The sequence below is a fragment of the Tinamus guttatus genome, unplaced genomic scaffold (genome assembly GCF_059628265.1).
Source record: "Tinamus guttatus ecotype Peru unplaced genomic scaffold, ASM5962826v1 Tinamus_guttatus_pri_ptg000240l, whole genome shotgun sequence".
Taxonomy (NCBI): Eukaryota; Metazoa; Chordata; class Aves; order Tinamiformes; family Tinamidae; genus Tinamus; species Tinamus guttatus.
Window position 1 is genome coordinate 4,249,957 of NW_028288774.1, and position 21,840 is coordinate 4,271,796.

Below are 21,840 nucleotides of genomic sequence, written 5' to 3' on the forward strand. Positions count from 1 at the left end.
ACTTCATACTGTACATTTCAGCATGTCTGTATACAGCAAGCCAGCAACATCTCATTCAAGTGTTAGAATTATGTATCAAATCAACTAGAAAAAATAAATAAATAAGCATTTTGTGCTTACTTACATTTGCATTACATTCTGCAGCAATTGATAAAAATGCCACTGTTTTTGACTTTCTAAATTGATTGTGAATAGATAAGACACTAGGTCCTTTTTTTCTGTGTGGCCCACTAAGCTGAAGGAATTAAAAAAATCCTATTGAGAGCAACACAAATTCTAATATTAAATTCTGGTAATCGTCTTACAGGCTGAGACAGGATTAGGCAGATTAATATGGATTACTTCATTTGAATGCAGTGAAATTCTGAATCGCTCACAGAAAGTATGGTGCTCATCCAAAAGCACAGTTATACCAATATACACATATAAAGTATTTTACACTAAATCCTTTGGGAGCAATGCCGATATTTGAATATCAGGCTAAATGATTTATGGTTTATATTCCCATATGTTGCCTTCATAAGGATATGATTAGATGGAAATACAATACTTTTGAAAGACTACCTTGCCCTACATGTGATTTTCAGTATGTCATAGGATTTCAGAAATATCCCAAATGTTTCTGCATCAGCATAATCAGCTAGATTAAGATCTGAGCTTCTTTCAAATCTGTAATTTAGCCATACAAAACTTTTGAATCCTTCACCTCTTTTTTTATTATTATTGTTATACGCAGGTATCTGGACAATTTTTGACGTTGAAATATTTCGTACTGGACTAAATATATATCTTACAGATATTAGGACCTATTATCCTATTAACTATCTCTAGTTTCTTTCTGCTAGAAATTGCCCAGGCTGCAATTAGTTATGAAAGGCAGGAGTAGCTTAGGTCTGCATGAGCCAAAACTAGCTTGAGCAGTCTGAAATGCGAATGCCCAAGTGGAGTCCATTGAGTTTGTATTCAGGCAACAGTTAGTCCAAAAAAATGATTTCTGTCTCTCCCAAAGAGGAAAGTAGATGTGAACTAGAACCCGGAGAACTCTGGGTTTAAATTTCACTTAATTCTTTCCCTTAAGTCTGCTAAACCTCTATAATTTCTACTAAACTGCATATGGGAGGGTAAGGCATTGTGAATCTTAGCTAAAAATACCTGAGAAGCGCATGTGTGTGCAGACGCGTGTGCAAGCAGGTGGCATATGTGTAGAAAGAGCTATGGATAGAAATTCTTTATTTCTGTACCTACTTTAGTTTATCTTAAATACCTTGTTTTCCTCTACGTGGCTTCCTCCCTGTAGTATCACCTCTTCTCATCTACTTTCTTCTTTAGACATTTCACTTTCGGTACAACAACCTTCTTCCCCGAGGCTTTGAAATGGTTTCCCAATTTTTCTCCTGAACTCTCAATTTCTAATCTCTTTTGAAAAGGCATTTTTCAGTCAGACTTTGTTAAACTCTCTGCATTCTGGAGTGGTTGCAATCTGTGACCACTGTCTAATGGATAAGTTGAGCACCCTTATGGTGAGGACGATGTTTTCTCATATGTCCAGAGACTTGATCATAAAATTTTACCAGTGATCTCACTAAACCATAATGTTAACCTCAACCATATGTTTCTAAGCAGCTCATGAATGAGCTTATGCTCAATGACATGTCTATTCATAAACAATTTAGAAAGTCAAAACAGCAGTAATTCTGGCAGTTCTGAGTTGCTGCAGAATGCAATTCAAAATCCTCACTTATTTTTTAAATGCATAAATTGCATTATTAAATCCTAGGGACATGTCATTCCAACCGTTTTTACTTCAAAGTTACATACGGATCTTGATAGGATGCATTCTTGATGAATTTATTAGTCCCTTCGCTGCAGTTTTCAGGACCATCCTTAACTTTAGTTGAAGTTTAAATGACTATTTGCTACAGTACATCACAGATCTAGAATTTAGCTTCTCAGTATTATCCTCTCATCTCCAAGTAACATGTTAATATTTTAAGGTGATGCTGGATTCAGCCACACACAGCACATTTCTATCAAACACGATGGTCTGTGACCCCCTGACGTCTTGGACAGAGTTATTTGGAACAACTGAAGATGATTATTCCAACTTTGATCATCAGACAGGTATGTAGAGAAACTGAAAAGAATGTGCAATGTCAAAAACTCAAGGCTGATTTTAATTTAATTGAGTTATAGACTAACCATGTAGCAAAGAGCCTGTAGATTTGGAGCTCAGCTGAGCTCACTGACAAGAGTCATCTTTCATTCTAGTCTTACTAACATTTTAAAGTATATAACCAGACATACAAGATAAAGGGGCACACGTAGAATAGTACCAACTTTAGTTTGTATTTAGGTGATGTTTTCCCCTCATTTGGCAAGGCTAATCCAAGGAGGAACTCCCAGATGACAGAATGATTCAGCAAGAGGGGCAGGACACCTAGGATTGTAGGCTCTCAACTCCTTTTGTTTACCTCATGATCTATCACTTAAATCACTCCCACCTTATGAAACAGTAGCTATTCAATGGAAAAGTAATTTAATTCAGTAGGTTTACATAACCTTAAATACCTCTTTTGAACTATATATATCAATGACCAGGTAAATATACCTTTATGGGCAGAGAATGAGGATTCTGAAAGCCATCGGAGAGCTCGGTGGCTGTAGAAGTGCATCAGTAACGAGCAATAAGCTGTTCCCCAGTGGAGAATGTGCTGACAATTCTCCAACAGCACACGTGGAAACCCTGCACTTCAGAGCGCCTGTTGCCAGGCCGGGTCCCCGTTCAGGAATATCAGTAAGCATTTCTCATTAGAAATTCTTTCTCTTCAAAACAATTGTCTTGAATTCCTAAACAGTCCAGATATTCTTTCTCTCTGCACTCAGACTGAATCATTCAGCAGGCTCTAAAAAGAAACGTAGCACAATCCACTGCTACCACTGAGCCAGACTTGTGGTGACAACTGGGCAGAATTTATGTTTTCATGCAACATTTTTCTCCTACAAAGCTATTTTTGTTCCTTCAAATGAGGACACTGTTGGTCTCATTGTCCTCTCCTGCCAATGCACAGTTTGAGTAATAAGGAACAGAACTTTCCACACGACTTCTACTGGTGCTAATCCACAACCATCCAGGACTTAGTGTTTTGTTTCTGCCTTGATAGGTCTGCTCATTCAATGCTTTCTGTGACATAGGAGGCAGAGAAAAAAGCTGTTTGCTTCAGCTTAGTGGCCGTATTTAAAGCCCTGCAGGAACTGTATTTTTATTTAAAAAAAAACCCTACTGTTTTAGCATCAGTTTTCATTCCATTTTAGATTGGAATTCCAAATTTCATTTAAAGTTACAGAAATCATAGAAAGTATTCGGTTTCAAATTTTAAGAATGCATTTTCAAATACCAAATATGATTCAATTTAAAGTTAATTTTGGATCAGTCAGAATAATTCTTCCAATTAGGCCTTGATTTTTATAATAGATTTCCTTGTTACTCAATCTTCTTTTACCTTTCCAAATAAAATTTCAGTGAAATTGAAATAATCTCAGGGGAAGTTCTGCTATCAGGAGATCAGCATTTGCCAAAGGCAAAGCCATCCATTACAGACATGTTGACCATTTTCAACATTCCTGCAGTCTGTTTGTTGTGGGTCTGTGACTCCATGGTTGTGCATCTCTGCAGACATCCAGCAGCACGTGTGCTCTGGCAATTCACTCAGACTGCACTTGTAACTAAGTACAAAGCTTCATGAGCTCCCAGACTCACAGTTTTGTGCAGCAACCATGTCAGAGTTCACTGCTGCTTAGCAAAGCTGAGCCGAGGAAGTATTTAGTCCTTTCCAACCATGGTAGTAGCTACGTTTCCTCCTCCGCATGTCTTCTATGAGTGCTCAGTTTTGAATTTCTTAGGTCTTCCAGGAATCCTTAAAGGTTCCAATAATTTCTCTCCTGAATCAAATTTAAATCAACCTCATAAAAATCTATGAATATTCTTATCATTTCCTCCCTTCCTCTCTTTGTACCCTCCCGCCCTCCTTTCTTCCTTCCTTCCCTCCCTGCCTCCCTTAGCAGCCCAGGAATGCACTTACCATGTCTAGGACCTAAATAAAATTATTACTTCAGTGCTGCAGTATTGCCTATACTGCCTAAGAAGTCCTAGAAAAAAATATAGGCAATTTATTTTGAAGCTAGAAATGAATGTATATCAGTAAAATAACATTTAATCTATACTTTCTTCTTCTCACTGTAATCAGCTTGCGATTATGTATTTCAAAAGCCTGTTTTGGACTTGCTAGAAATTAAGCTTAAGCTCAAGTTCAAACATACGTGAAAAAGGGATGAAAAGCTTGCCTAGAAAGAGACAGAGAACGGCCACCGATACACAGGCTACTGCAGGACTCCACTCCTGCCTGCCAGAACTTTGCTAGGAAGTCCCCTCATTTTTATGCAAAAGCCTGAGAAGTTCCTAAAGCGTTTTCTCTTAAAATATGGAATGGTTCCCTTAAAGCCAATCAGAGGCAGGACGCTGTCATAGAAGGTCCTCTGGGACAGTACAGTAATTCTCAAGTTCCTATAAGAACAATAGACTTAATCTGCCTTATGGTTTTATTTGTAAAATGGGAACCATTTTCAGAATTTTGCATTTCCAAAATGGAAAATGACTTATGGTCATTTTACTGTTTTTATTTTCTGGACATCAGAATATAGCAAGATTTAAATTTTTGGAGCATCTTTTTTTTTATATACAAATTGAAAGTTTAAAAAAAAAAAGGTTACACTAGAAATATTGTGTCGTTTTCATTTTTCACCCTGATTTTCCAGCACTAGACGAAAAAGAGAAAAACACTAAGAAAGTAATACAGAAAATGTATGGAAATCCTGGCTCCACAAATTAAAACATTAGGCTTAAATGAAATATATCCTTTCCACCTAACAGAAACAGACCAAAATACGTAGGAGTGATCTGTCTGGCCTAAATTAAAACTGGGCTACATATAAGCAGCCTCTGATGTGTCCCCCAGGTTTTGTTCTGGTTGACAGCAGTGCTGGTCAGCCCAGAGGCTACATGAGCTTGCCTGCATGTGTCGTGCAGAAATCAGTGCATCCGAGGAAAATCCAGTCAGCTGCCGTTTGGCCTGTGCTCCCAAACCTGCTTGACACCTACTGCCTTCCACAGCCCTGCTCGTCACCACCGCAGCATCCCCTGCAAGGCTGCCCTCTCCTCAGCAGTGCAGCCTCAGCTAGATCGGTGTAAATCAGGCCTATGGATAAAACAATCCTGGAAAATGAAGTCAACCAGTGGCATTTCCTGAGAGCTGGATACATGGCATAATACTTTGATCCCATTCACCACCTAGGAGAAGGGAAAGCTCTCCTGAAAGCTAAGGTCTAGTATAAAAAATGAAAGACAAGAGCCCATGCATATGCCAGACCTTTTGAACACTCATTATATATACATTGGCACTTTATGGGACCCTGGAATATCCAAAAAAAAAAAAATCCAAAAATATGTTCCAAAGCCAAGGCAAACAGAGAAACTAGTCCAGAAGAGAGCAGTTCCATGAAAGAAACTTGCTGTGGCACTTATCATTGCCAGCCAGCTGATATTCATCACAGTCAAGCCCAAGTTTCAGGACCAACGGCCAAAGCCTTTCAAAGGTATTCACTGTAGCTGTGGGATGGCAGAATAAACAGCTTTGCTTGCCTCCTATGTTGCCTTAAGACAGAAAAAACAGCAATAAAGCACTCTTCTAGAGAGGAAAAATAAAGCTGTGACCTTGTCACTCAGCAGCGAAGCACACAAAAAATGCAGAAGGGTCTGGGCTCAGTCAGTGGAGCAGCACGGGGGACACAGGGCTGGATTCATGCCTGCCCCAGAGGGAGGCCCCTCTGCCTGTAAATCTGCCCAGCTGAGGATATAGATGATGTTCCAGTTTTCCAAAGGGGGCGGTTGGCTGCTGGTACAAGCTGAAAAGCATGCTTGGTCCAGAGAGAGATTGATTCAGGCTTCTGCTTTTCTTGAGTCACCTCTAATGCTGGGATTCCCATAGACTGTGCCTGATTTTAGAGATTTTTTTTTCCTGGCAGAAGCCCTGTGATCCTGGTGCTTCCAGCGCTCCCATTCTCCCGCAAGGAAGCCTGCAGCCTCCGACCCAGCCAGGTGCGCGCGGCTCGCAGCACTCACGGAAGCCGATCCAAAGTCAAGTTCAGACGATTTGCCTTTTAAATGAGGACCTGAATAAAATCTCAGATTCAAATATCCTCAAGCAATGGGGCCCAAAAGCCAGACCCAGATCTTCTGCCCACCCCTTCGCTTTTCTAGGATGTCACAGTAGCATTTCAGGGTTTAAAACAAAGTATTAAGTATTACATTAATTCTGTATGTGCATACGGATTAAGATATTTATAGCATGGGAATGATTCATGAAAGCAACCACAAATTCCCCTGTAAACTTTTGGCACTTCTAATTAGAAGTATTAATTATTTTGAGAAGCCCATGTAAGATGCAAGATCCATATTTCAGCTATTCTACCACAATTTGAAACCCTTTGAATTAATTTTACTGTGGAAACTCATCCAGAATATTTGCATCATTTGCACTCTGAACTGACTGTCTAGACAAATGACAGGTACAGTTCACTTTGCTTGCAGTTCTATCATAGCCTATTTTGAATTACAATTTTGTATCAGCAGTGCCTCAAATCAGCAGATTCATTTGAAGGTGAAATAATAAATAAGGACTAAGAAATTGTGAAATGTAATTCAAATATGAGATGTAAAAATAAACTAAACTATTTGTGATTTCTGTATTTCCTTACTTTCCTTGGCCTCATTCACATGATACTTGGTTGCTTTTCCATTGCTATTTAGTGTTACTGGGGCCACTCTAGGGATATAATAAGTAATAGAGACAAAATACTCAAAAAACAATCCAGCATTTCTAAAGCTATTAAAGCAATAGTTGTTCAAGCCTAGAATTTCTGGAGCTGCTTAAGAAACCCATCTGAGAGAAATTACTAGTCTTTCTTAGCAGCCTAAAGTAAAAGCAGCAAATTGTGTAATGAATTATAAAACTAATGAATACAAGAAGCAAACCTACATTCCGTTTTCTCTAAGATTGATCTAAATGGATACAGAAAGGGCAACTCTTTTCAACCTTAGTTGCGACAAAAGTTTGCAGCAAAATGCAAGAAGCAGGACATGTCTCTTAAAGGAATCAGGAAGGAAGCTGGCAATCGGGATAAGGAAGAGGGGTTAGCTTTGCTTGAAAAATGCTTATTCGAATGATGCATACAATGAGTTTTGCATGGCAATGTTCCTCTTTCTTGTCAAATATATTGCAGATTCCGATCCTTTCTGGACATCCGTTCACCCAGAGTACTGGAATAAGCACAATGTCTGTGAATGGTTACAGTTTTGCTGTGACCAATACAAACTGGATGCCAACTGCATTTCCTTTTCCCGCTTTAATATCAACGGCCTACAGCTGTGCAACATGACACAAGAGGAGTTCCTAGATGCTGCAGGCACTTGTGGTGAATACTTGTATTTCATCTTACAGAATATCAGGATGCACGGTTAGTGTTCCAGAGATCAAATGCAAAACAAGAAGTCTTGCAATTCTGTGTGAAATTCATGTTAGCAAAAAAAAAAAAAAAAAAAAAAGTGGGATTTACAACCGTGGGCACACTGATGGAAGTTGAGACACAGAGAGCACCTAGATGCTGCACTGAGGAACAGGGCAGGCAAAGCCAAGGTCATTGAGGCTTTGGGCCTCACGGGCCACAAGCAGGCAGGCCAGGCGCAGCTCTGGGAGCCACTCCAGGACCGCTCCTCCTGCCTATCGAACCTGTCGGCTTGCAAAATCCAGAGCAGATTTATATCCTGACTGCATGTAGAAAGATACAATTCATAGCTAATTTAATTCAACAAAAAAAAAAAAAAAAAGAGTTTTCTCTGCTTCTCAAAGAGTTTTCTCTGCTTCTCAGAAAGTGAACAAGGAGTTTTGTTCAATGGGTTATCATCAGTGCAGTTCAATGAAATTCTTGAATGCAAACTCCATTATTTTCAACATTGACTTTGAAGATCTATCTTTATTTAAAATGAATTCAGCTTTAAAAGACTTTTAAGCTGTTGCTGGCTTTGTCTAAATGAAACAAAATTAAAATTATTGTTAAAAGATAGGCTTTTACTATATTCGCTGCTTGCCACACAGCTTAATAGTGTCAATCAAGGACAATTTCCTGAGGGTCTGTTGTGATGATATGAGCAAAAGCATTTCCACTAAACAAGGAAGTTCAGGGCATTTCCTCATTCCCTAAAAGAGAAACTAAGGAGCATTGTAGCTGCTTGAACCCCTCAACTCAAACATGCTCTTGCTTCGTGGAGTATTTAACACACTGGAGTTGCCACAGGGCTTCTGGAAAAGGAGGAATGGTATAAGCAGGTCAGTGCTCCCTCACTGCTTATACAGACCCTGGAGAACCACAGGGAGCTGACACCAGTGATGGCTCCTCATCACCAGCAGCCACTGGGTCACCACATACAGGAGCAATATGTGCTCATTAATGCAAGGCTTTACCTTATCGTACTGAAGCAAATGGCCACACAGGCAGGTTTAATTCCAGCATTTTTCCAGTCTTGTGTGCTAGACTCTGCAACATGAATTAAGTTCCTTGAACGTAGTCCCTTAAGTCCCTTGTTTGTGCAATGCGTTTGTGTGCTGTGAATGCAATGACCCCTTTACAAAGGTGAATCTGGGGAAGACAAGTGAACATCTGATTTTCAGCAGAGATGATCTCTAGTTGGGGAAAGGAGGCAGGGAAGACTGAAGGAGTAGTTTTAAAGGAGAGAAGAGTCGAATGAGGAAGGACTTCTTAGGAAGTGGAAAAAATTCAATGAAGTTGACAGCAAAATCAAAATGAAAAGGGACCAGAGGGAAAGGAAGCTTGGAGTAGGAGAAAAAAAATTAAAAAAAAAAAAAACAGATGTAATGACAAATCACTTTTGTAGCAAATGAACTGAAAACCATTTTCACGGTTCTATATTCTGCATTTTCTCTAACTTTTTTTTTAACTATATTCACAAGCACTCATGGAATAGGGCAGAATTGTGCTTTAAATTTCAGTTGAGAAGTCATTTTACAGCTTGTGAAGAAAAGAACTGAACACTGGTATGTCTTTTCCCCCACAGGCATCTCCTTCTTTACTGATGCAGGAGAAACAAAGCCATCTATCAAGAGCGGTAAGTAAACACACTTGTGCTCAATAAGCTCCATTCAACAGGAGACACACAGTTCATTTAAAGATCAGAAACATTCAGCAGTTCAGCAGATTTCTACAAATGAAAAAAAAAATCTAAGCCCTTTGCTTCCAACTCTAATGCTTTTACTGAAATCCCTGCAGTATGCACAGATTAGCAAAAAGATACATAAAAAAGCAAAGATTAGCAGAGATCCCAACATTTCTGAATGGGTATTTTGAAGGAAAGCAGGATCCCAGAGCTTTGCATTTTCACTGAGGAGCAAAGCACTAAGCAGAGCTTGTCCTTTAGTGCAGGCATTCCCAGAAGGTAGAAGCATGACTTCATTCCCATGGGAATACTTTGAAATTTGGAGGAAGGTGGCACAGCAGTAGGATACCGCATAGCAGCAAACCCTATATCCTAAACAAAAAGTCAGCCAAGTTGGCTGCTTATTTGCTAAGGATGCGGGTAACAAGAAAGAAAGCGGGTGCCTGACTACCTCTAAGTAAATTCAGAATATTCTGTAATCTGTCAGTTCTGGCTATCACCACCTCTACTAATCTAATAACTCCCCATCGGTTTGTGAAGCTAGGGTTTGTGGCTAGATTTACTAGTGGCCCACGGGAAGATTTAAGCAACATGGGCTATGCCCTTGGTCAAATCCTTCTGTTTGTAAAAGAAGGCTGAACAAATCCATTGACATGACAGACTGCCCAGAACAGCAGTTAAAAACAGCCTATTCCAAGGTAGTGGCTTTCTGCTGGTTGGAGATGTGGCACTGCCCCTCTCAAACTCTGGCTGATGTTCTTTCGGGCCAGCAGCAGGCTCTGTACACACTGTGAGACACTCATACCTAAAAGCATGACCCCATTAGTGTCAGAGTTCCTTGCCTGTACTTACTGAGTTGCTTTCACTTTATAGTGCTTATTATGGTTTCATGTGCACCAAAATAAATTCCTGGAGGTCACAAACACAAAGGCATATAACAACAACGGCATATAACAATGTAAAACTGGCCCATCTTCACAAAAGTCCTGCCACTTTGCCATTTTTAGCCTATTTATCCAGTGAAGTAAATCCATGGGTCTTCACTGCCTAATCTTCTCACAGGATTGCACCTTTCTCACTAATCATGTACTCAGCAGATAATATTTTTTATAGGAGGTAGGAATCTCCAGACTGCACATCACAGGGGCATACCATATGGATGCACACCGCAGTCCAAACTCCATAAGCCTAAAGAATCCAAACATTTTTAACAGAACATTAACAAAAAATGACATGTATTTTACTGTGCTGCAAGCCACACAATCATGTGTTAATTATTTACTTGCGTTTACCTTTGTGCTAGAGCTTTATTAAAGAGATAAAGTCCGTGGCTCACATACCCTCTTTGACTTAATGTTGCATGGTCTTTGAATAGGTGACCTCTTGAGCAAGCTGCCAGCAGCCTCCGGAGCACCTCCTTCTCTCCTCACGTTGTTCTGCAGTTCAGGGCCAGCCGCAGATAAGGCATGCACCAAGGCAGGTGGCATCAACGGGCAGGAATGCCACAGTCATGGTAGAACAAGTAAGTACATATCAAACTCAGAACTGGGGTTAGGAAGATTACATGAGCCATGTTGCTCCAGATTTCCAAGATCCATGGGATTATCAAAACGAAGTTTAATGACACCACAAATAAAGGATATTTAGCTGAGGTTTGGCTTTTAAATGCGGCTAGCCCTTAGGATTTTATCTTGAGTCTTGACCTGCCTGCATTTTTAAAGTACTTTTGAAAGCATAAATTAAAAATAATTTAAAAACAGACAAATAAGAAATCACAGATATTGTTACATTTTGATTATTCTTAAGTTTATCTCAGGACATCCATGGTCATGATTTTCAAACACTTGAGGTCAATGGTGTGATTCAACATTCCCCAAATCCCCTGCACCTCATCCATGGCACACCTAGGGCTCTGGCAGGACTCTGAACTAAGCCAAAGCAATAGAGAAGCATCTAGCAATGCTGGGAAACAGGCAGTGCAAATTCTCATCCTATTGTCTCATTTTCAGTTAATGTTTGTTACAATCTTTAATTCACAACATTTTAAAGGAATTTGAAAATTACTACAAAAATTTCTAGTTAGATAGCCTGGGAAGTTTTTGGTGACTGGTGGAATTGAGCCTGTGAAGGAGACAATGAACTCAGCAAGACTGTAAAACTTGGTAGTTTCTGGAGCAAAAAGCAGATTCCAGCATCAGCTGTGTTTGCAAAGTTCTGATTTATTTTTTTCCTGAAGCAAGTAATTTGAGTTCATCTATATAGGAGTAATGCGCTAAAATTTTAAAATTAATATAATGGAATCAGTTAATGAGACTGACTACCTGGTGAGAAAACATACCGTAAAGTATAATTCTGCCATAGTATTTTGTTATGATAGCTGTTTCTGTTTAATACCTGTCTTCTTCCTGTTCAAGATCTGCAGAGTTCTCATTTGTGGGAATTCGTAAGAGACCTTCTCCTTTCTCCTGATGAAAACAGCGGCATCCTCGAATGGGAGGACAGGGGACAAGGCATTTTTCGGGTTGTTAAATCAGAAGCTCTGGCAAAGATGTGGGGACAAAGGAAAAAAAACGACAGAATGACATATGAAAAATTGAGCAGAGCTCTCCGGTGAGTTAACAGGTAGAAATGCCCCTCATTTGGAGTGATTTGTGCTATAGCATCCATTTGTTAAGGATATCTTGAAAACTTAGATTGGAAGTTTTTTGGTATTTTCTTCCAGTTTATTTCTATAGGACCTGACAGGGCCTGGTCTGCTTTGCTCTCAAATAGCATCTTGGAGCTCGATGCCAAGCGACACGGAGCTGTAACTCAGCAGACAACTCGTACTACCACTCTTGCAAAATGACTCCATTTATTTTCATGCTCTAGTAGTGACACTAGCACTTCCTTCTGATTTGTGGTAATCTTTGAAAGAAAAAAAAAGACAAAAAAAGACAAAAAAAACCCCACACAACTAGCCAAAGACAAGAGAATGTATCTTTTTGAAATAGTGAAAGACATTCTCCAAAGGCCCTGGGGAAAATTTAAAGCTTTCTACTGCCACAATAGAAATTTAATGAAAAGGAACTCTCTTCCTAGAAGTAACACTGTCTCGTGTGTTTTCCTATCATGAAGTCCACACAAAGAATTCCTGTAACATGACTTCTACTGCTACATTTTTCTCTCCTCTTTCATTTTCAAATGCAGATACTATTATAAAACCGGAATTTTGGAAAGAGTGGACCGAAGGCTGGTGTACAAGTTTGGAAAGAACGCCCACGGGTGGCAGGAGAACAAGCTGTGAGCCCGCGGCCGGCGTTTCGGCCTCAGCACAGGAGCTGCCGCAGCCGGAGCAGCGCGGCCGCAGCGGGCGCCTACGGGAGCGCGTCCTCGCCTCACGCCGGCTGCAGGGCCGCACCGCAGTCTGCGCCGACAGACCGGCCCCAGCGACAAAAACAGCACTCGAATCCGGGGGTCAGCAACTCCTCCTCTCCTTCTGCCAAGCCCTGCCTCTAAATAAGCCCGTAGGGATATCTTTGCTGCTGTTCAAGAGATTACAACCAACAGGCGCATCTTAAATCTCTCTCTCTAGCGGTACGAGCACTGACCAGTATGCAAGATCTTCTCATTGAGCTGGCATTTACAAAAGATTCTGTGGAGACTTTTCCTTTGATTAGAAAAACCACATTTCTGATCCACTCTACTCCTGACCATTACATTTCTCAGAAACAGTAGAAACCACCATGCTGACCAAAATGAGCAGTCTGGACCCCTGTACTGGCCTGGATTTAATGTGCCCCGTAGTCAACCTAGTTATACAGAAATAAAATTATTTTCTGAATTCTATCAGGCAGTTACCTCATTTAACTACTAACTCCACCTATGCAGCAATATTAATACAAATGTACTAGCTATATTCTGGCATCTAAAAAGAGTTAGCTGCAGTTAATCAGTGTTCTTTGTGATAGGCTGGTGGGTTGTGACAGACTGCATGATATCAATTTCTTATTTGGCAGAATGAATATAAATTTTATCATATAGAATTTTGAGGGCAAATACTCACTTTTGTAAAATCCAAGGTTTGTTTTCTACAAATTCTTATGCATGGAAGCCCGCATTTGCCTTCTACTAACCTTCATGAAGGTAAATTGAAGTCACTCGCATTCAGAAGAAGCAGTTCTGGAAAGGGTACAAGCATTTGCTGAGGCAGATTAATTTTAAAATGCAAATGAATATTTGCGAAGAAGTTTTTATAGAGCAAAAGCTGGAAGGATTTTTATATACAAACTTTGGTTGAATCCTTCAAAGCAGCCTAGGGCGTATAGTGGCATATACACTATTAAAATTAATGTGTGTGGTAAGTGCCTCCACTGCTAAATGCATCAGTCTTACAAGAAGTTGGTTAGAATGAAAGGTGCTGTATGAGTATGCAAGTGTGGTTTTTGAAATCACCATAGCTGTTCTATAGTTTTTTAAAAAATTCTTCTCCCATATAAAGAACTTAAATGACAGCTGCAAATCCACCAGCTCCAGTGATGTGCAGTCTGTGTGGGGCTCTGGTCTTGCTTTCCAATGGACAGCTCTGCAGCACATTCTTCCATATAATGTCACTTAAGCATCAAGCTCCTTTTTTCCACTAACACTAGAAGTCTACATCTTGCAATTACTACATCACAGCAATGTTTTTCATAGCAGCTGTATTTTCTACCAAGTGCCTTTGGGTTAGTACCATACTACACAGGATCAGTGGGCAATGACCAGGACAAAGGATGTTTGCTATTGACTTTAGAACCCAGAAATGAGAGTAGAGATTATCTTTTTTCCAAAGGTTAGACACATCCTTTTGGAACAACTCCTCCTGCTCCTTTTTTCAAACATTTGTTTGCCTTTATCCACCTAACAGCTACAGACATTCCAGCTGGGAGATAATCCCAGCAGGGATAGGAACATGATATAAAGGACAGACTACAAATAATGTTCTAAAGTTAATGCAGCTGCCTTTTTCCTACTAATCAATACTGACTTTGCTGAAAGAAAAGAAACAAAAAAAATCACAGCCAGAACAAGGACGCCAAATCCAATAAAACAACCTAGATAGCTGCAGTTAACACTTTCAAATAATAATTTGCTACCCAAAGTGCACAAATTTTAGATACAGTACAAATACTCAGTTTTGACCTAAAAATACTCAAACTTACAAAATCTTGAAACTAGCAGCAACCACCTTGTATTTCCTAGTCTGATAATGTTCAGGCATCATCAGAGACACAACCCACCCAGATAACCCACATTTCAACTGAACCTATGCCAAGCCAAAAAACTCTGCAAACCAAGATCTCTAAAGCACAGATATGTAGATTTACTGTAAATGTGTTTTCAGAATGTGAATGACTAAGATATCTTTATTTGGATTTGTATAGTTTCCAGACAGCTGCAATCTGTAAACAATGTGAATATTTAATATGCAAGATGTGACTTCTGTTAATCCATATTTTCCTAACTTACATTGGAGGAACCCACAGGAACCATGCACTTTTATAAACAAATGTCTATAAGCCAAAGGCAGAAGTGCTTCTGTAGAGCTCTTTTTGGTGTTTTTTTTCTTCTGCAAATACTTGATTCTAAGAGAGTTAGCTGCACTAATGAATAGATCACCCTAATTTATATAGATTAGGGAGCACTCTTTTTAGTAGTCTCCTTATGCAGTACACTAGGGGCTGACTCTGACAGTTAATACACATCTCTGCACTACCAGTTCTGTAAAGCACAGAAGGAGGGTAAGTGTTCCAAAACCTTAGATCTTAGAAGATCTTAGAAGATGCTGATTCAAATCTTAATATAGCTGGCTTTTGTTTTTTTTGTTTTGTTTTGTTTTTGTTTTTTACTGTAGAAATGGAAGTACAGAAGACATTCCTGCAAAAGATAAGTCTATTCAGAATAATTTTCCCCAGAGGGGGAAAAAAAAAGATCCTTCATCTCTATCTTCTCCTTGAGTGGCCACCTAGACGGACAGGGTGCTCGGGATGGCTCAGGGCAGGGTCCGTCCGGGGTCACAGCAGCTGGGCCCCAGAAAGCAGGTGGCACAAGGGTGGCGTTCCAAGAAGCCCTGGGTGTGTGCTGCTTCCTGCAGTCTGTGAACAAACATGATTGAGCCAGCACAAAGTTATTTCAGATATTGCTAACGGAGCACGCACCATAAAACAGTTTGGGAGCGGTTTGTTTGAGTAGTTGAGAAGTATCTGATAAAAATCTGAAAGAGTTTTAAAAAGGGTCAACTAGTATAAATTGTTATAGTGTTGTGACTCTAATGGAGCTAGGATAATTTATTCCAACCAGATCTGCACATGATTTTAGCCAGGCACGGAGGTTGTTCGACAATTCCCCCATGCTCATAAATGCAGTTTACAAAGAGCAAAGCAATTTAATACAATCCTCCCAGAGCAGACACTCTTATTTCTAAGACTAAAGCACTGCAGGAAATTTTACGGCTTCATTGCTTATATGTTACATTCCTATGCACTGAATACATAGAATAAAGATTCTAAATGTCTGCACTATGGAAGCTGTTTGATTGTTAACATTGAAAGTGCCAGGTCAAGTGACCACTTTTCCCATCTTAAAGCAGATTGAATAAAATGTTTTTTGCTGAAAGAATTAAGTTTAGTCTCATTACATTATCCTAATGCGCTCAAAGAAAAAACACCATGTCTCTCATCCCAACACGTATGCACTACCATTCTCAGCTGCTAGAAAGCACCCAGATCTATAGGTGAGGGACAAGGACTGGAAAGGATTATGATTCTTTCATAAAGTATGTAATTGTGCACCAAAGTATTCTCATTGTCTGGAATTCTCTCACAAAGAAGCATTTCTTTTCAATAAAAAACCTGGCTATACTGCGTAACAACAGAATTTGACACTCTTCAATAAGGTCTGCATTCAAACCTCACCTTGCAAGGTTTGATGCAAGAGTTGAACCCAGATGCCAGAAGAGTGCCTTAATCTGTTCCAGCACTTCGGAAAAAAACAGGCATACACGTCACTAACTGGAGCAAGGACTTCAAGCTAATTATTTTTACCTTTTATGGAATGCCTGGAGGAGTGTGATTTTGTCATTGAGGAATGACTGATCCACATGCTTCTCGTGGAAATTTGGGAGGCCATAGCATCCTATTAGGAGGCCAAGGACTATGGTATGCGAACAGCTTAGCAAGGTTCCTAAATGATGTTTAAATATTAAACATAAACCTTTGCTAAAATCTCAGGAATCGACACAAATCCAAATGGGATGTCTGTGCAACAAGCCAGGGCACTGACCAGTGCTGATGGGGAAGATCCTCAGCCCTCACAGCAGGTTTGCCATCCTGCTCTGGCAAATCTTAGCAAAATAGAGCCCTGCCCAGGGTTCCTAGTCTGCTACTTTCTGTTGCAAATTTAAGTACAGGCATTGTATATTACTGCTGCAAGTTAAAAAAAAATAGTTTAGACTTTCACTCTATTCAGTAGGGTCATTGAAGATTTACTTAAAGACAGCACCTTGAGCACTCTGATCTTGAACAGCACCCTTAGAAAGGCTGGACTGACGTCTTGCAGATACGAGGTGCAAAATGTGCACATGTTCTAGTTACCTGATAAAATAACATGAATTCATCTCTAAGCTAAGTTACAGTAGAATTTGGAAGGATTATTTTAAAACGCATTCCTTAATACTTACTCCACATTCCACAATGCTCATTAAATACAAAATAAAACCCTCTCAGTAAAACATTATTCCTTTTCTTTTGATTTAATTTTAGTAAGCAAGGCAATAATAACTATAGACTTTGTGAATATGCATGGCCACCTCCTACAATATTAAACTGTTAAAACCAAGACTTTCTAAAGAAGATTTAATTTGGAATGAATACTGAAGTTAGAGTGACAGTTTCACAGTGTCAGTTCTCCAAAGAATAATTTCTTATCTAAGCAAAGCATTATGCCTACTAAAGGTTCAAAAGGTGTCAAAACAAAACAGGGTTTTCAGCCAGTGAAGTCCTATGATAGATGAAGTGTTCACTTTAGGGGCAATTCTTAGCCTCAGCAGCACTTTTTATCCCAAAGAGACTGAATACAGGTCTGGCAAACAGGACAGAAGTTTTCATCTGCACTAGTAAAGCACCAGAACAGGCAGGAATTTCATTTCTCCACTCCAGATACACTCTTGGCTATTCTTTCCCCACAAGCCCTCCATGCTACAGCAGATCCAGGAAGAGAGAGGGGTGCCAGCCCCATGCCAGGCCTTCCGACCAGATAGCAAAACCACAAGGAGATTCTACTCCTCATTTTAAATCTGAGACCTGTACCTTGGTTTTCAGCAAGCTGAATGGACTTTTGCACAAGCATTTGCAATGAGGGAAGGAGAAAATTAAAACCTGCCCATACTATTTTTCCACAGGATACGTTTGCTTGCACTGAGCTCCATATTGCTGCTATTGAACATTTCCAGGACTAGACTCAGTCACCCCCTTGCCACCTACACTGCACACATAACCCATGACTGCCCTTGAAAGCTCAGTAGCACTCACAGCTTCCACGCTCTTCACCCAGGTGGTCTCTTTGGGCAGAAGGTGCTTACAGGCATGATGCCCAACCTTCCTATTTATTCTGCCATAGGGGAGGAGGGGTGAGAGGCTTACCAGGGCAGAAGAGCACCCGCACCATGCCTTCAAACACACAGCTGCTCCACATTTCCTCAGAGGCCTCAACACACTTCAGGGTATTTCTAGATGGGTAAAGAGGCTATTTTCATCCACAGCTGTAAAAAATCACACAGTGCTTTACCTCTACTGCATTCTGCATCCCATAAAGAACAGCTCCTAGGCCTCACCTGTGAGCAAGGTGTGGTGTGAGAACCAGCATGACATTAGAAATGAAGAATCCTCCTTTCCATAAAGTTGAAACTAGGTAGAATAATGGTATTTTGGGTTATTTTGCATTGTGTTGATCATTCCTTGTATTGAAGGGATGTAGGTACCCATTTTATTCTCAATTTATACTGCTTTTCTAGTGAGGGTTTTTTTTTTTTTTTAGAGCCCGGTTCCTCTTTTCATACCCTAAGCAGCTATTCAAAAATTAACTGATGATCTGCAAAACTGGAATATACCAGCAGAGGCTGCACTTGAGCTAAGGTAGACATGGCCTATGCGCAAGCTTGGGTTTCTACCAAAAACCCAGAACCTTAAAGCATCATAAAATTTTCACACATGCTCCTACTAGGCAGTTTGGAATTAATTCTTTCAGTTTGCAAAATCTTTATATGCTGTGACTACAATTAATAAAAGAAGAGATTAAAATAATTATGTTATATTTTGCAGGTAGGGAAATCTTTTCACACGTCATTTCTGAAAACAGCTTTTTCTCACAAGTTACTCAGCAACTTTTGGTTTTATTTCAGCAAAGTTCCTCTGAACAGCTGTAAATCCTAAGAGCTCAATCTTTAAACAACCGGGAGAAAGCTGGTAACACCAGTTGGATGTTTTCCAGCAGTTAAAACTGTTTCACCCGCAGCACACAACTAGAACACTTTTATAAATGGAAAGGGTGTAGATAAGCTGACAAAATGAGACAGTGTTGACAAAAATAACCCAACAGAGTCTATAGTCAATCAAAATGTAGCTGAATTTTTTTTATCATCCCTGAATACACCAAATTCAGAAATTTTAAACTTTACAAGACGAATAATTTTATCAAATTTCAAGAACTAACAGCTTGAATGCAAACCTTTGCTAATTTTCAGTGCACTTGTTTCTTGGGTCTGCATATTTTTCATACATGTGAAATATAGACCCTCCAGATACGCAGAGGGAACCTAGAAGGTAGCTGTCTCCAGACCAATTTTTATAACAGGACTTTCTGATCCACGCGCTTAACTTAGATTTTCTTTGTGACAATAACAAAATACTGTAAATGTTGGCCTCCTACTAGCTACACAACTAGAAAGTTTTAGTAAAAATTACTAAAGCTTCTTTTTGACACCGATTTGAATTTTTATATTATACAACCAAATGTCACTGTCTGTGAGACAGCACAAAATAGCGTGGAACATCTGCTAATTCCAGCCTGCTGCTGTTCTGGAGCTAGCAGAACATAGAGAAAAAGTGCTCATATTTACATTCCATGCACAACCCTAAGCTGTATATTTTAAGCATTTAATCATTTAGATCTCGGGTGCACACATGGGCTCATTACTCTGGCAGTACATGACATCAATTCTCAAAAGATAATTTAGAAGCAGCTGATGCTTAGACAATCATCAGAACTGGCACATGAGGAGATTTCAATGCCCGTCACAAATGTGTCCTAGTGCATAGTGACTTATGTCACACTATCTCTATGGATGTAATAACATCACTGATGGAAAAGGGCAACTCCAAGCTACCTTGGCATTTTGCATGCTTGATCTTTTGACTGCCAACAGAACATATTTTGTTGCTTAGTTTTTACTTGAAGTCACTTCAATAAACAGTTCTGTGAGAAGTGTTCCACTGTTGACATTTCATAATGTTTAAATCTTTAATAAGCACAAATCAAATGCAGAATTATATTTCTCAAATAATGTGGTGTTTCTGGGCCTTTTCAGTAGCCACACACTATTTCTTCCTTTGGTTATTTCCATATAGAAATGAGGATAAATTTCACAGAGGAAATGTTAATATTCGCCTGCTTGGCTTATCTTTAGAGCAGTCAATCAGCCAGTTCGCAATGACTTGCAAAAAATCTGCTTGTTTTTTTAAAAAAAACACATTTTGCTTCAGTGCTTAATTAATGATTAAGAGACTCTGCTACCTCCTGTTATGCAGTAGGGGCCATCTCTCTGGGCTCCCTCCTTGCAGTGTGGAAGAACATGTTCTGTTTGTGAACAGCACAGCTGCTTCCAAGTAGTTGCAATAATTTGGCATTCTGATGGAGGTAACAGCACTAACAGCAACATAGACATGACAGCACTAAGCTGGCCAATCTGTATTGTCTCTACGGAAAAGAAAAACTTCTAACCATACACCACCAAGATTTCCTAGCCAACTCAAAAAAAACAAGTGAAGGGATTTCTTGATAAACTACAGTAAAATGTATTTTACTACCATCTGTTTCATGCTGCATAGGACTTCTATATTGCATTTCTAGAGCTTGCACATGCTGCATATGTATAGGAAGTCGCATCATGTTTCCAAGCACCCTAGAAAGTTTTGGAGGCTTGCAAGCTTCCTCCTCCTGAGGGTTACGTGCCACTGCCATGAGCAAGATACTCACAATAAGCAGCTACTGCCCTTCAGAACCCAGACCAGCTCACTGTGGAAAGGAGGACTGGAGAACAAATACTTCTTTTTTTCTTTTTAATGCTGTTTTGAATAGACAGATTAGGAGAAAATAGTTGTTACAGATGTAAAGCAGAAGGTCAGTGAAGTTACAGAAATGAAACTGAGAATTTGAATCATAAAATAACACAAGAAAGGTGGGACAAGAAAGCAGGGAGCAGTTAGATAGTTGGATAGTTGTCTGTGCAAGTTTGGTGTGCACAGCCATGGGAACTTGTCATGATTCTCTTGCTCAAAAATACATCCTGGCTACTTTTAAAGTGTGTAGGACACCAGGCTGAGCACCATTCATTTGATCTTTAGCACCAGCCATTTATTCTAAGGGGAAAAAAAAACTAAAACAAAAAAGCGCAGCACAGGATCCAAACTCAGGGTTTGAAGCAACCTACAGACCTTGGTGCATGTCAACATCAAAATTACTAAGGCGTTTTTGAGACTTCAAGGGTGAACTGAATTATTTGGACACAAAGTGAACAATAGAAAAAAGTTAACTGAGGAACTCTGATTCGTCATCTATAAGAGACAGTATTTTTAATTTATAAGGGAGAGTTTTCTTTGTCTAAAGTTAACCACTATGAATATATCCTCAGACCCTGAAATAAGAGACTAATATTTGCAAAGGGGACTTTGGGAACACAAAAAAAATAAAGTAGCAGAAATTATGACCACTCTTATAATGAAGTGGTTAATAAATGGAGATCTCATCTGGCAAAAAAAAATCTGATTAGATAATGTATGGACTTTTGCATTGTTTGTGCAATGATTACCCAGGTTACTTACACTGAGCCACACTCAGCACTGCCTTCTACCTGCAACCCTTTAACCTGGTACCATCGGCCAAAACATCTGAAAGATTTGCTATTGGCCCAACTATTTTCTGCTCTGGACAACATGCAATAACATTTAAAGATTAACAGCACAAAGTACAGTTCCAGAATCAAGGAGCAAAAATAGATTCATGAAAACAGTCTGGGAGAAATGTAAGGTGTAACTAAGACTCAGAATGCTGTCATTCTTTTCAGTTATTCACAAACACATTAGCTGCACACCTAGAGCTGAAAAGGTACAATATAATATTACTACTGTGATACACATCACTCTAAGTAGGTCTTTTAAATCAGTCTTCTAGGTGAGAAGAACAGCAGTTGATATTGGACCTTTGAGATCATGGGCTTCTAGTATAACTTGCCATCAGGATCTCAGTAACAGAGCTGTTCTCAGGAT

General features: G+C 39.6%; 2 protein-coding genes across 4 annotated transcripts in view; one reads left to right on the plus strand and one right to left on the minus strand.

Annotated features, from left to right (window-relative positions):
- Positions 1 to 21,840, minus strand: part of CAT (catalase) — a 139,521-nt gene that overhangs the window by 94,951 nt on the left and 22,730 nt on the right. The gene's annotated exons all lie outside the window — the stretch shown is intronic.
- ELF5 (E74 like ETS transcription factor 5) lies at positions 1,998 to 12,569 on the plus strand. Of its 3 annotated transcripts, none has more exons than XM_088525934.1 (6): positions 1,998 to 2,121; positions 7,336 to 7,569; positions 9,185 to 9,235; positions 10,659 to 10,805; positions 11,698 to 11,893; positions 12,473 to 12,569. In XM_088525934.1, the coding sequence occupies exons 1-6, from the start codon at positions 1,998 to 2,000 to the stop codon at positions 12,567 to 12,569; spliced, it is 849 nt and encodes a 282-aa protein (XP_088382060.1). The 3 variants fall into 3 exon arrangements, with proteins under 3 accessions (XP_088382060.1, XP_088382061.1, XP_088382062.1); XM_088525935.1 differs by having other exon boundaries at positions 10,737 to 10,805; XM_088525936.1 differs by lacking the exons at positions 7,336 to 7,569; positions 9,185 to 9,235 and having other exon boundaries at positions 10,737 to 10,805.

Coding starts and splice junctions, on each gene's coding strand:
- ELF5 (XM_088525934.1), top strand. CDS start 1,998: ATGCTGGATTCAGCCACACACAGCACATTTCTATCAAACACGATGGTC. Junction 10,806..11,697: donor CCACAGTCATGGTAGAACAA/GTAAGTACATAT, acceptor TTCCTGTTCAAG/ATCTGCAGAGTTCTCATTTG. Junction 11,894..12,472: donor AAATTGAGCAGAGCTCTCCG/GTGAGTTAACAG, acceptor TTTCAAATGCAG/ATACTATTATAAAACCGGAA.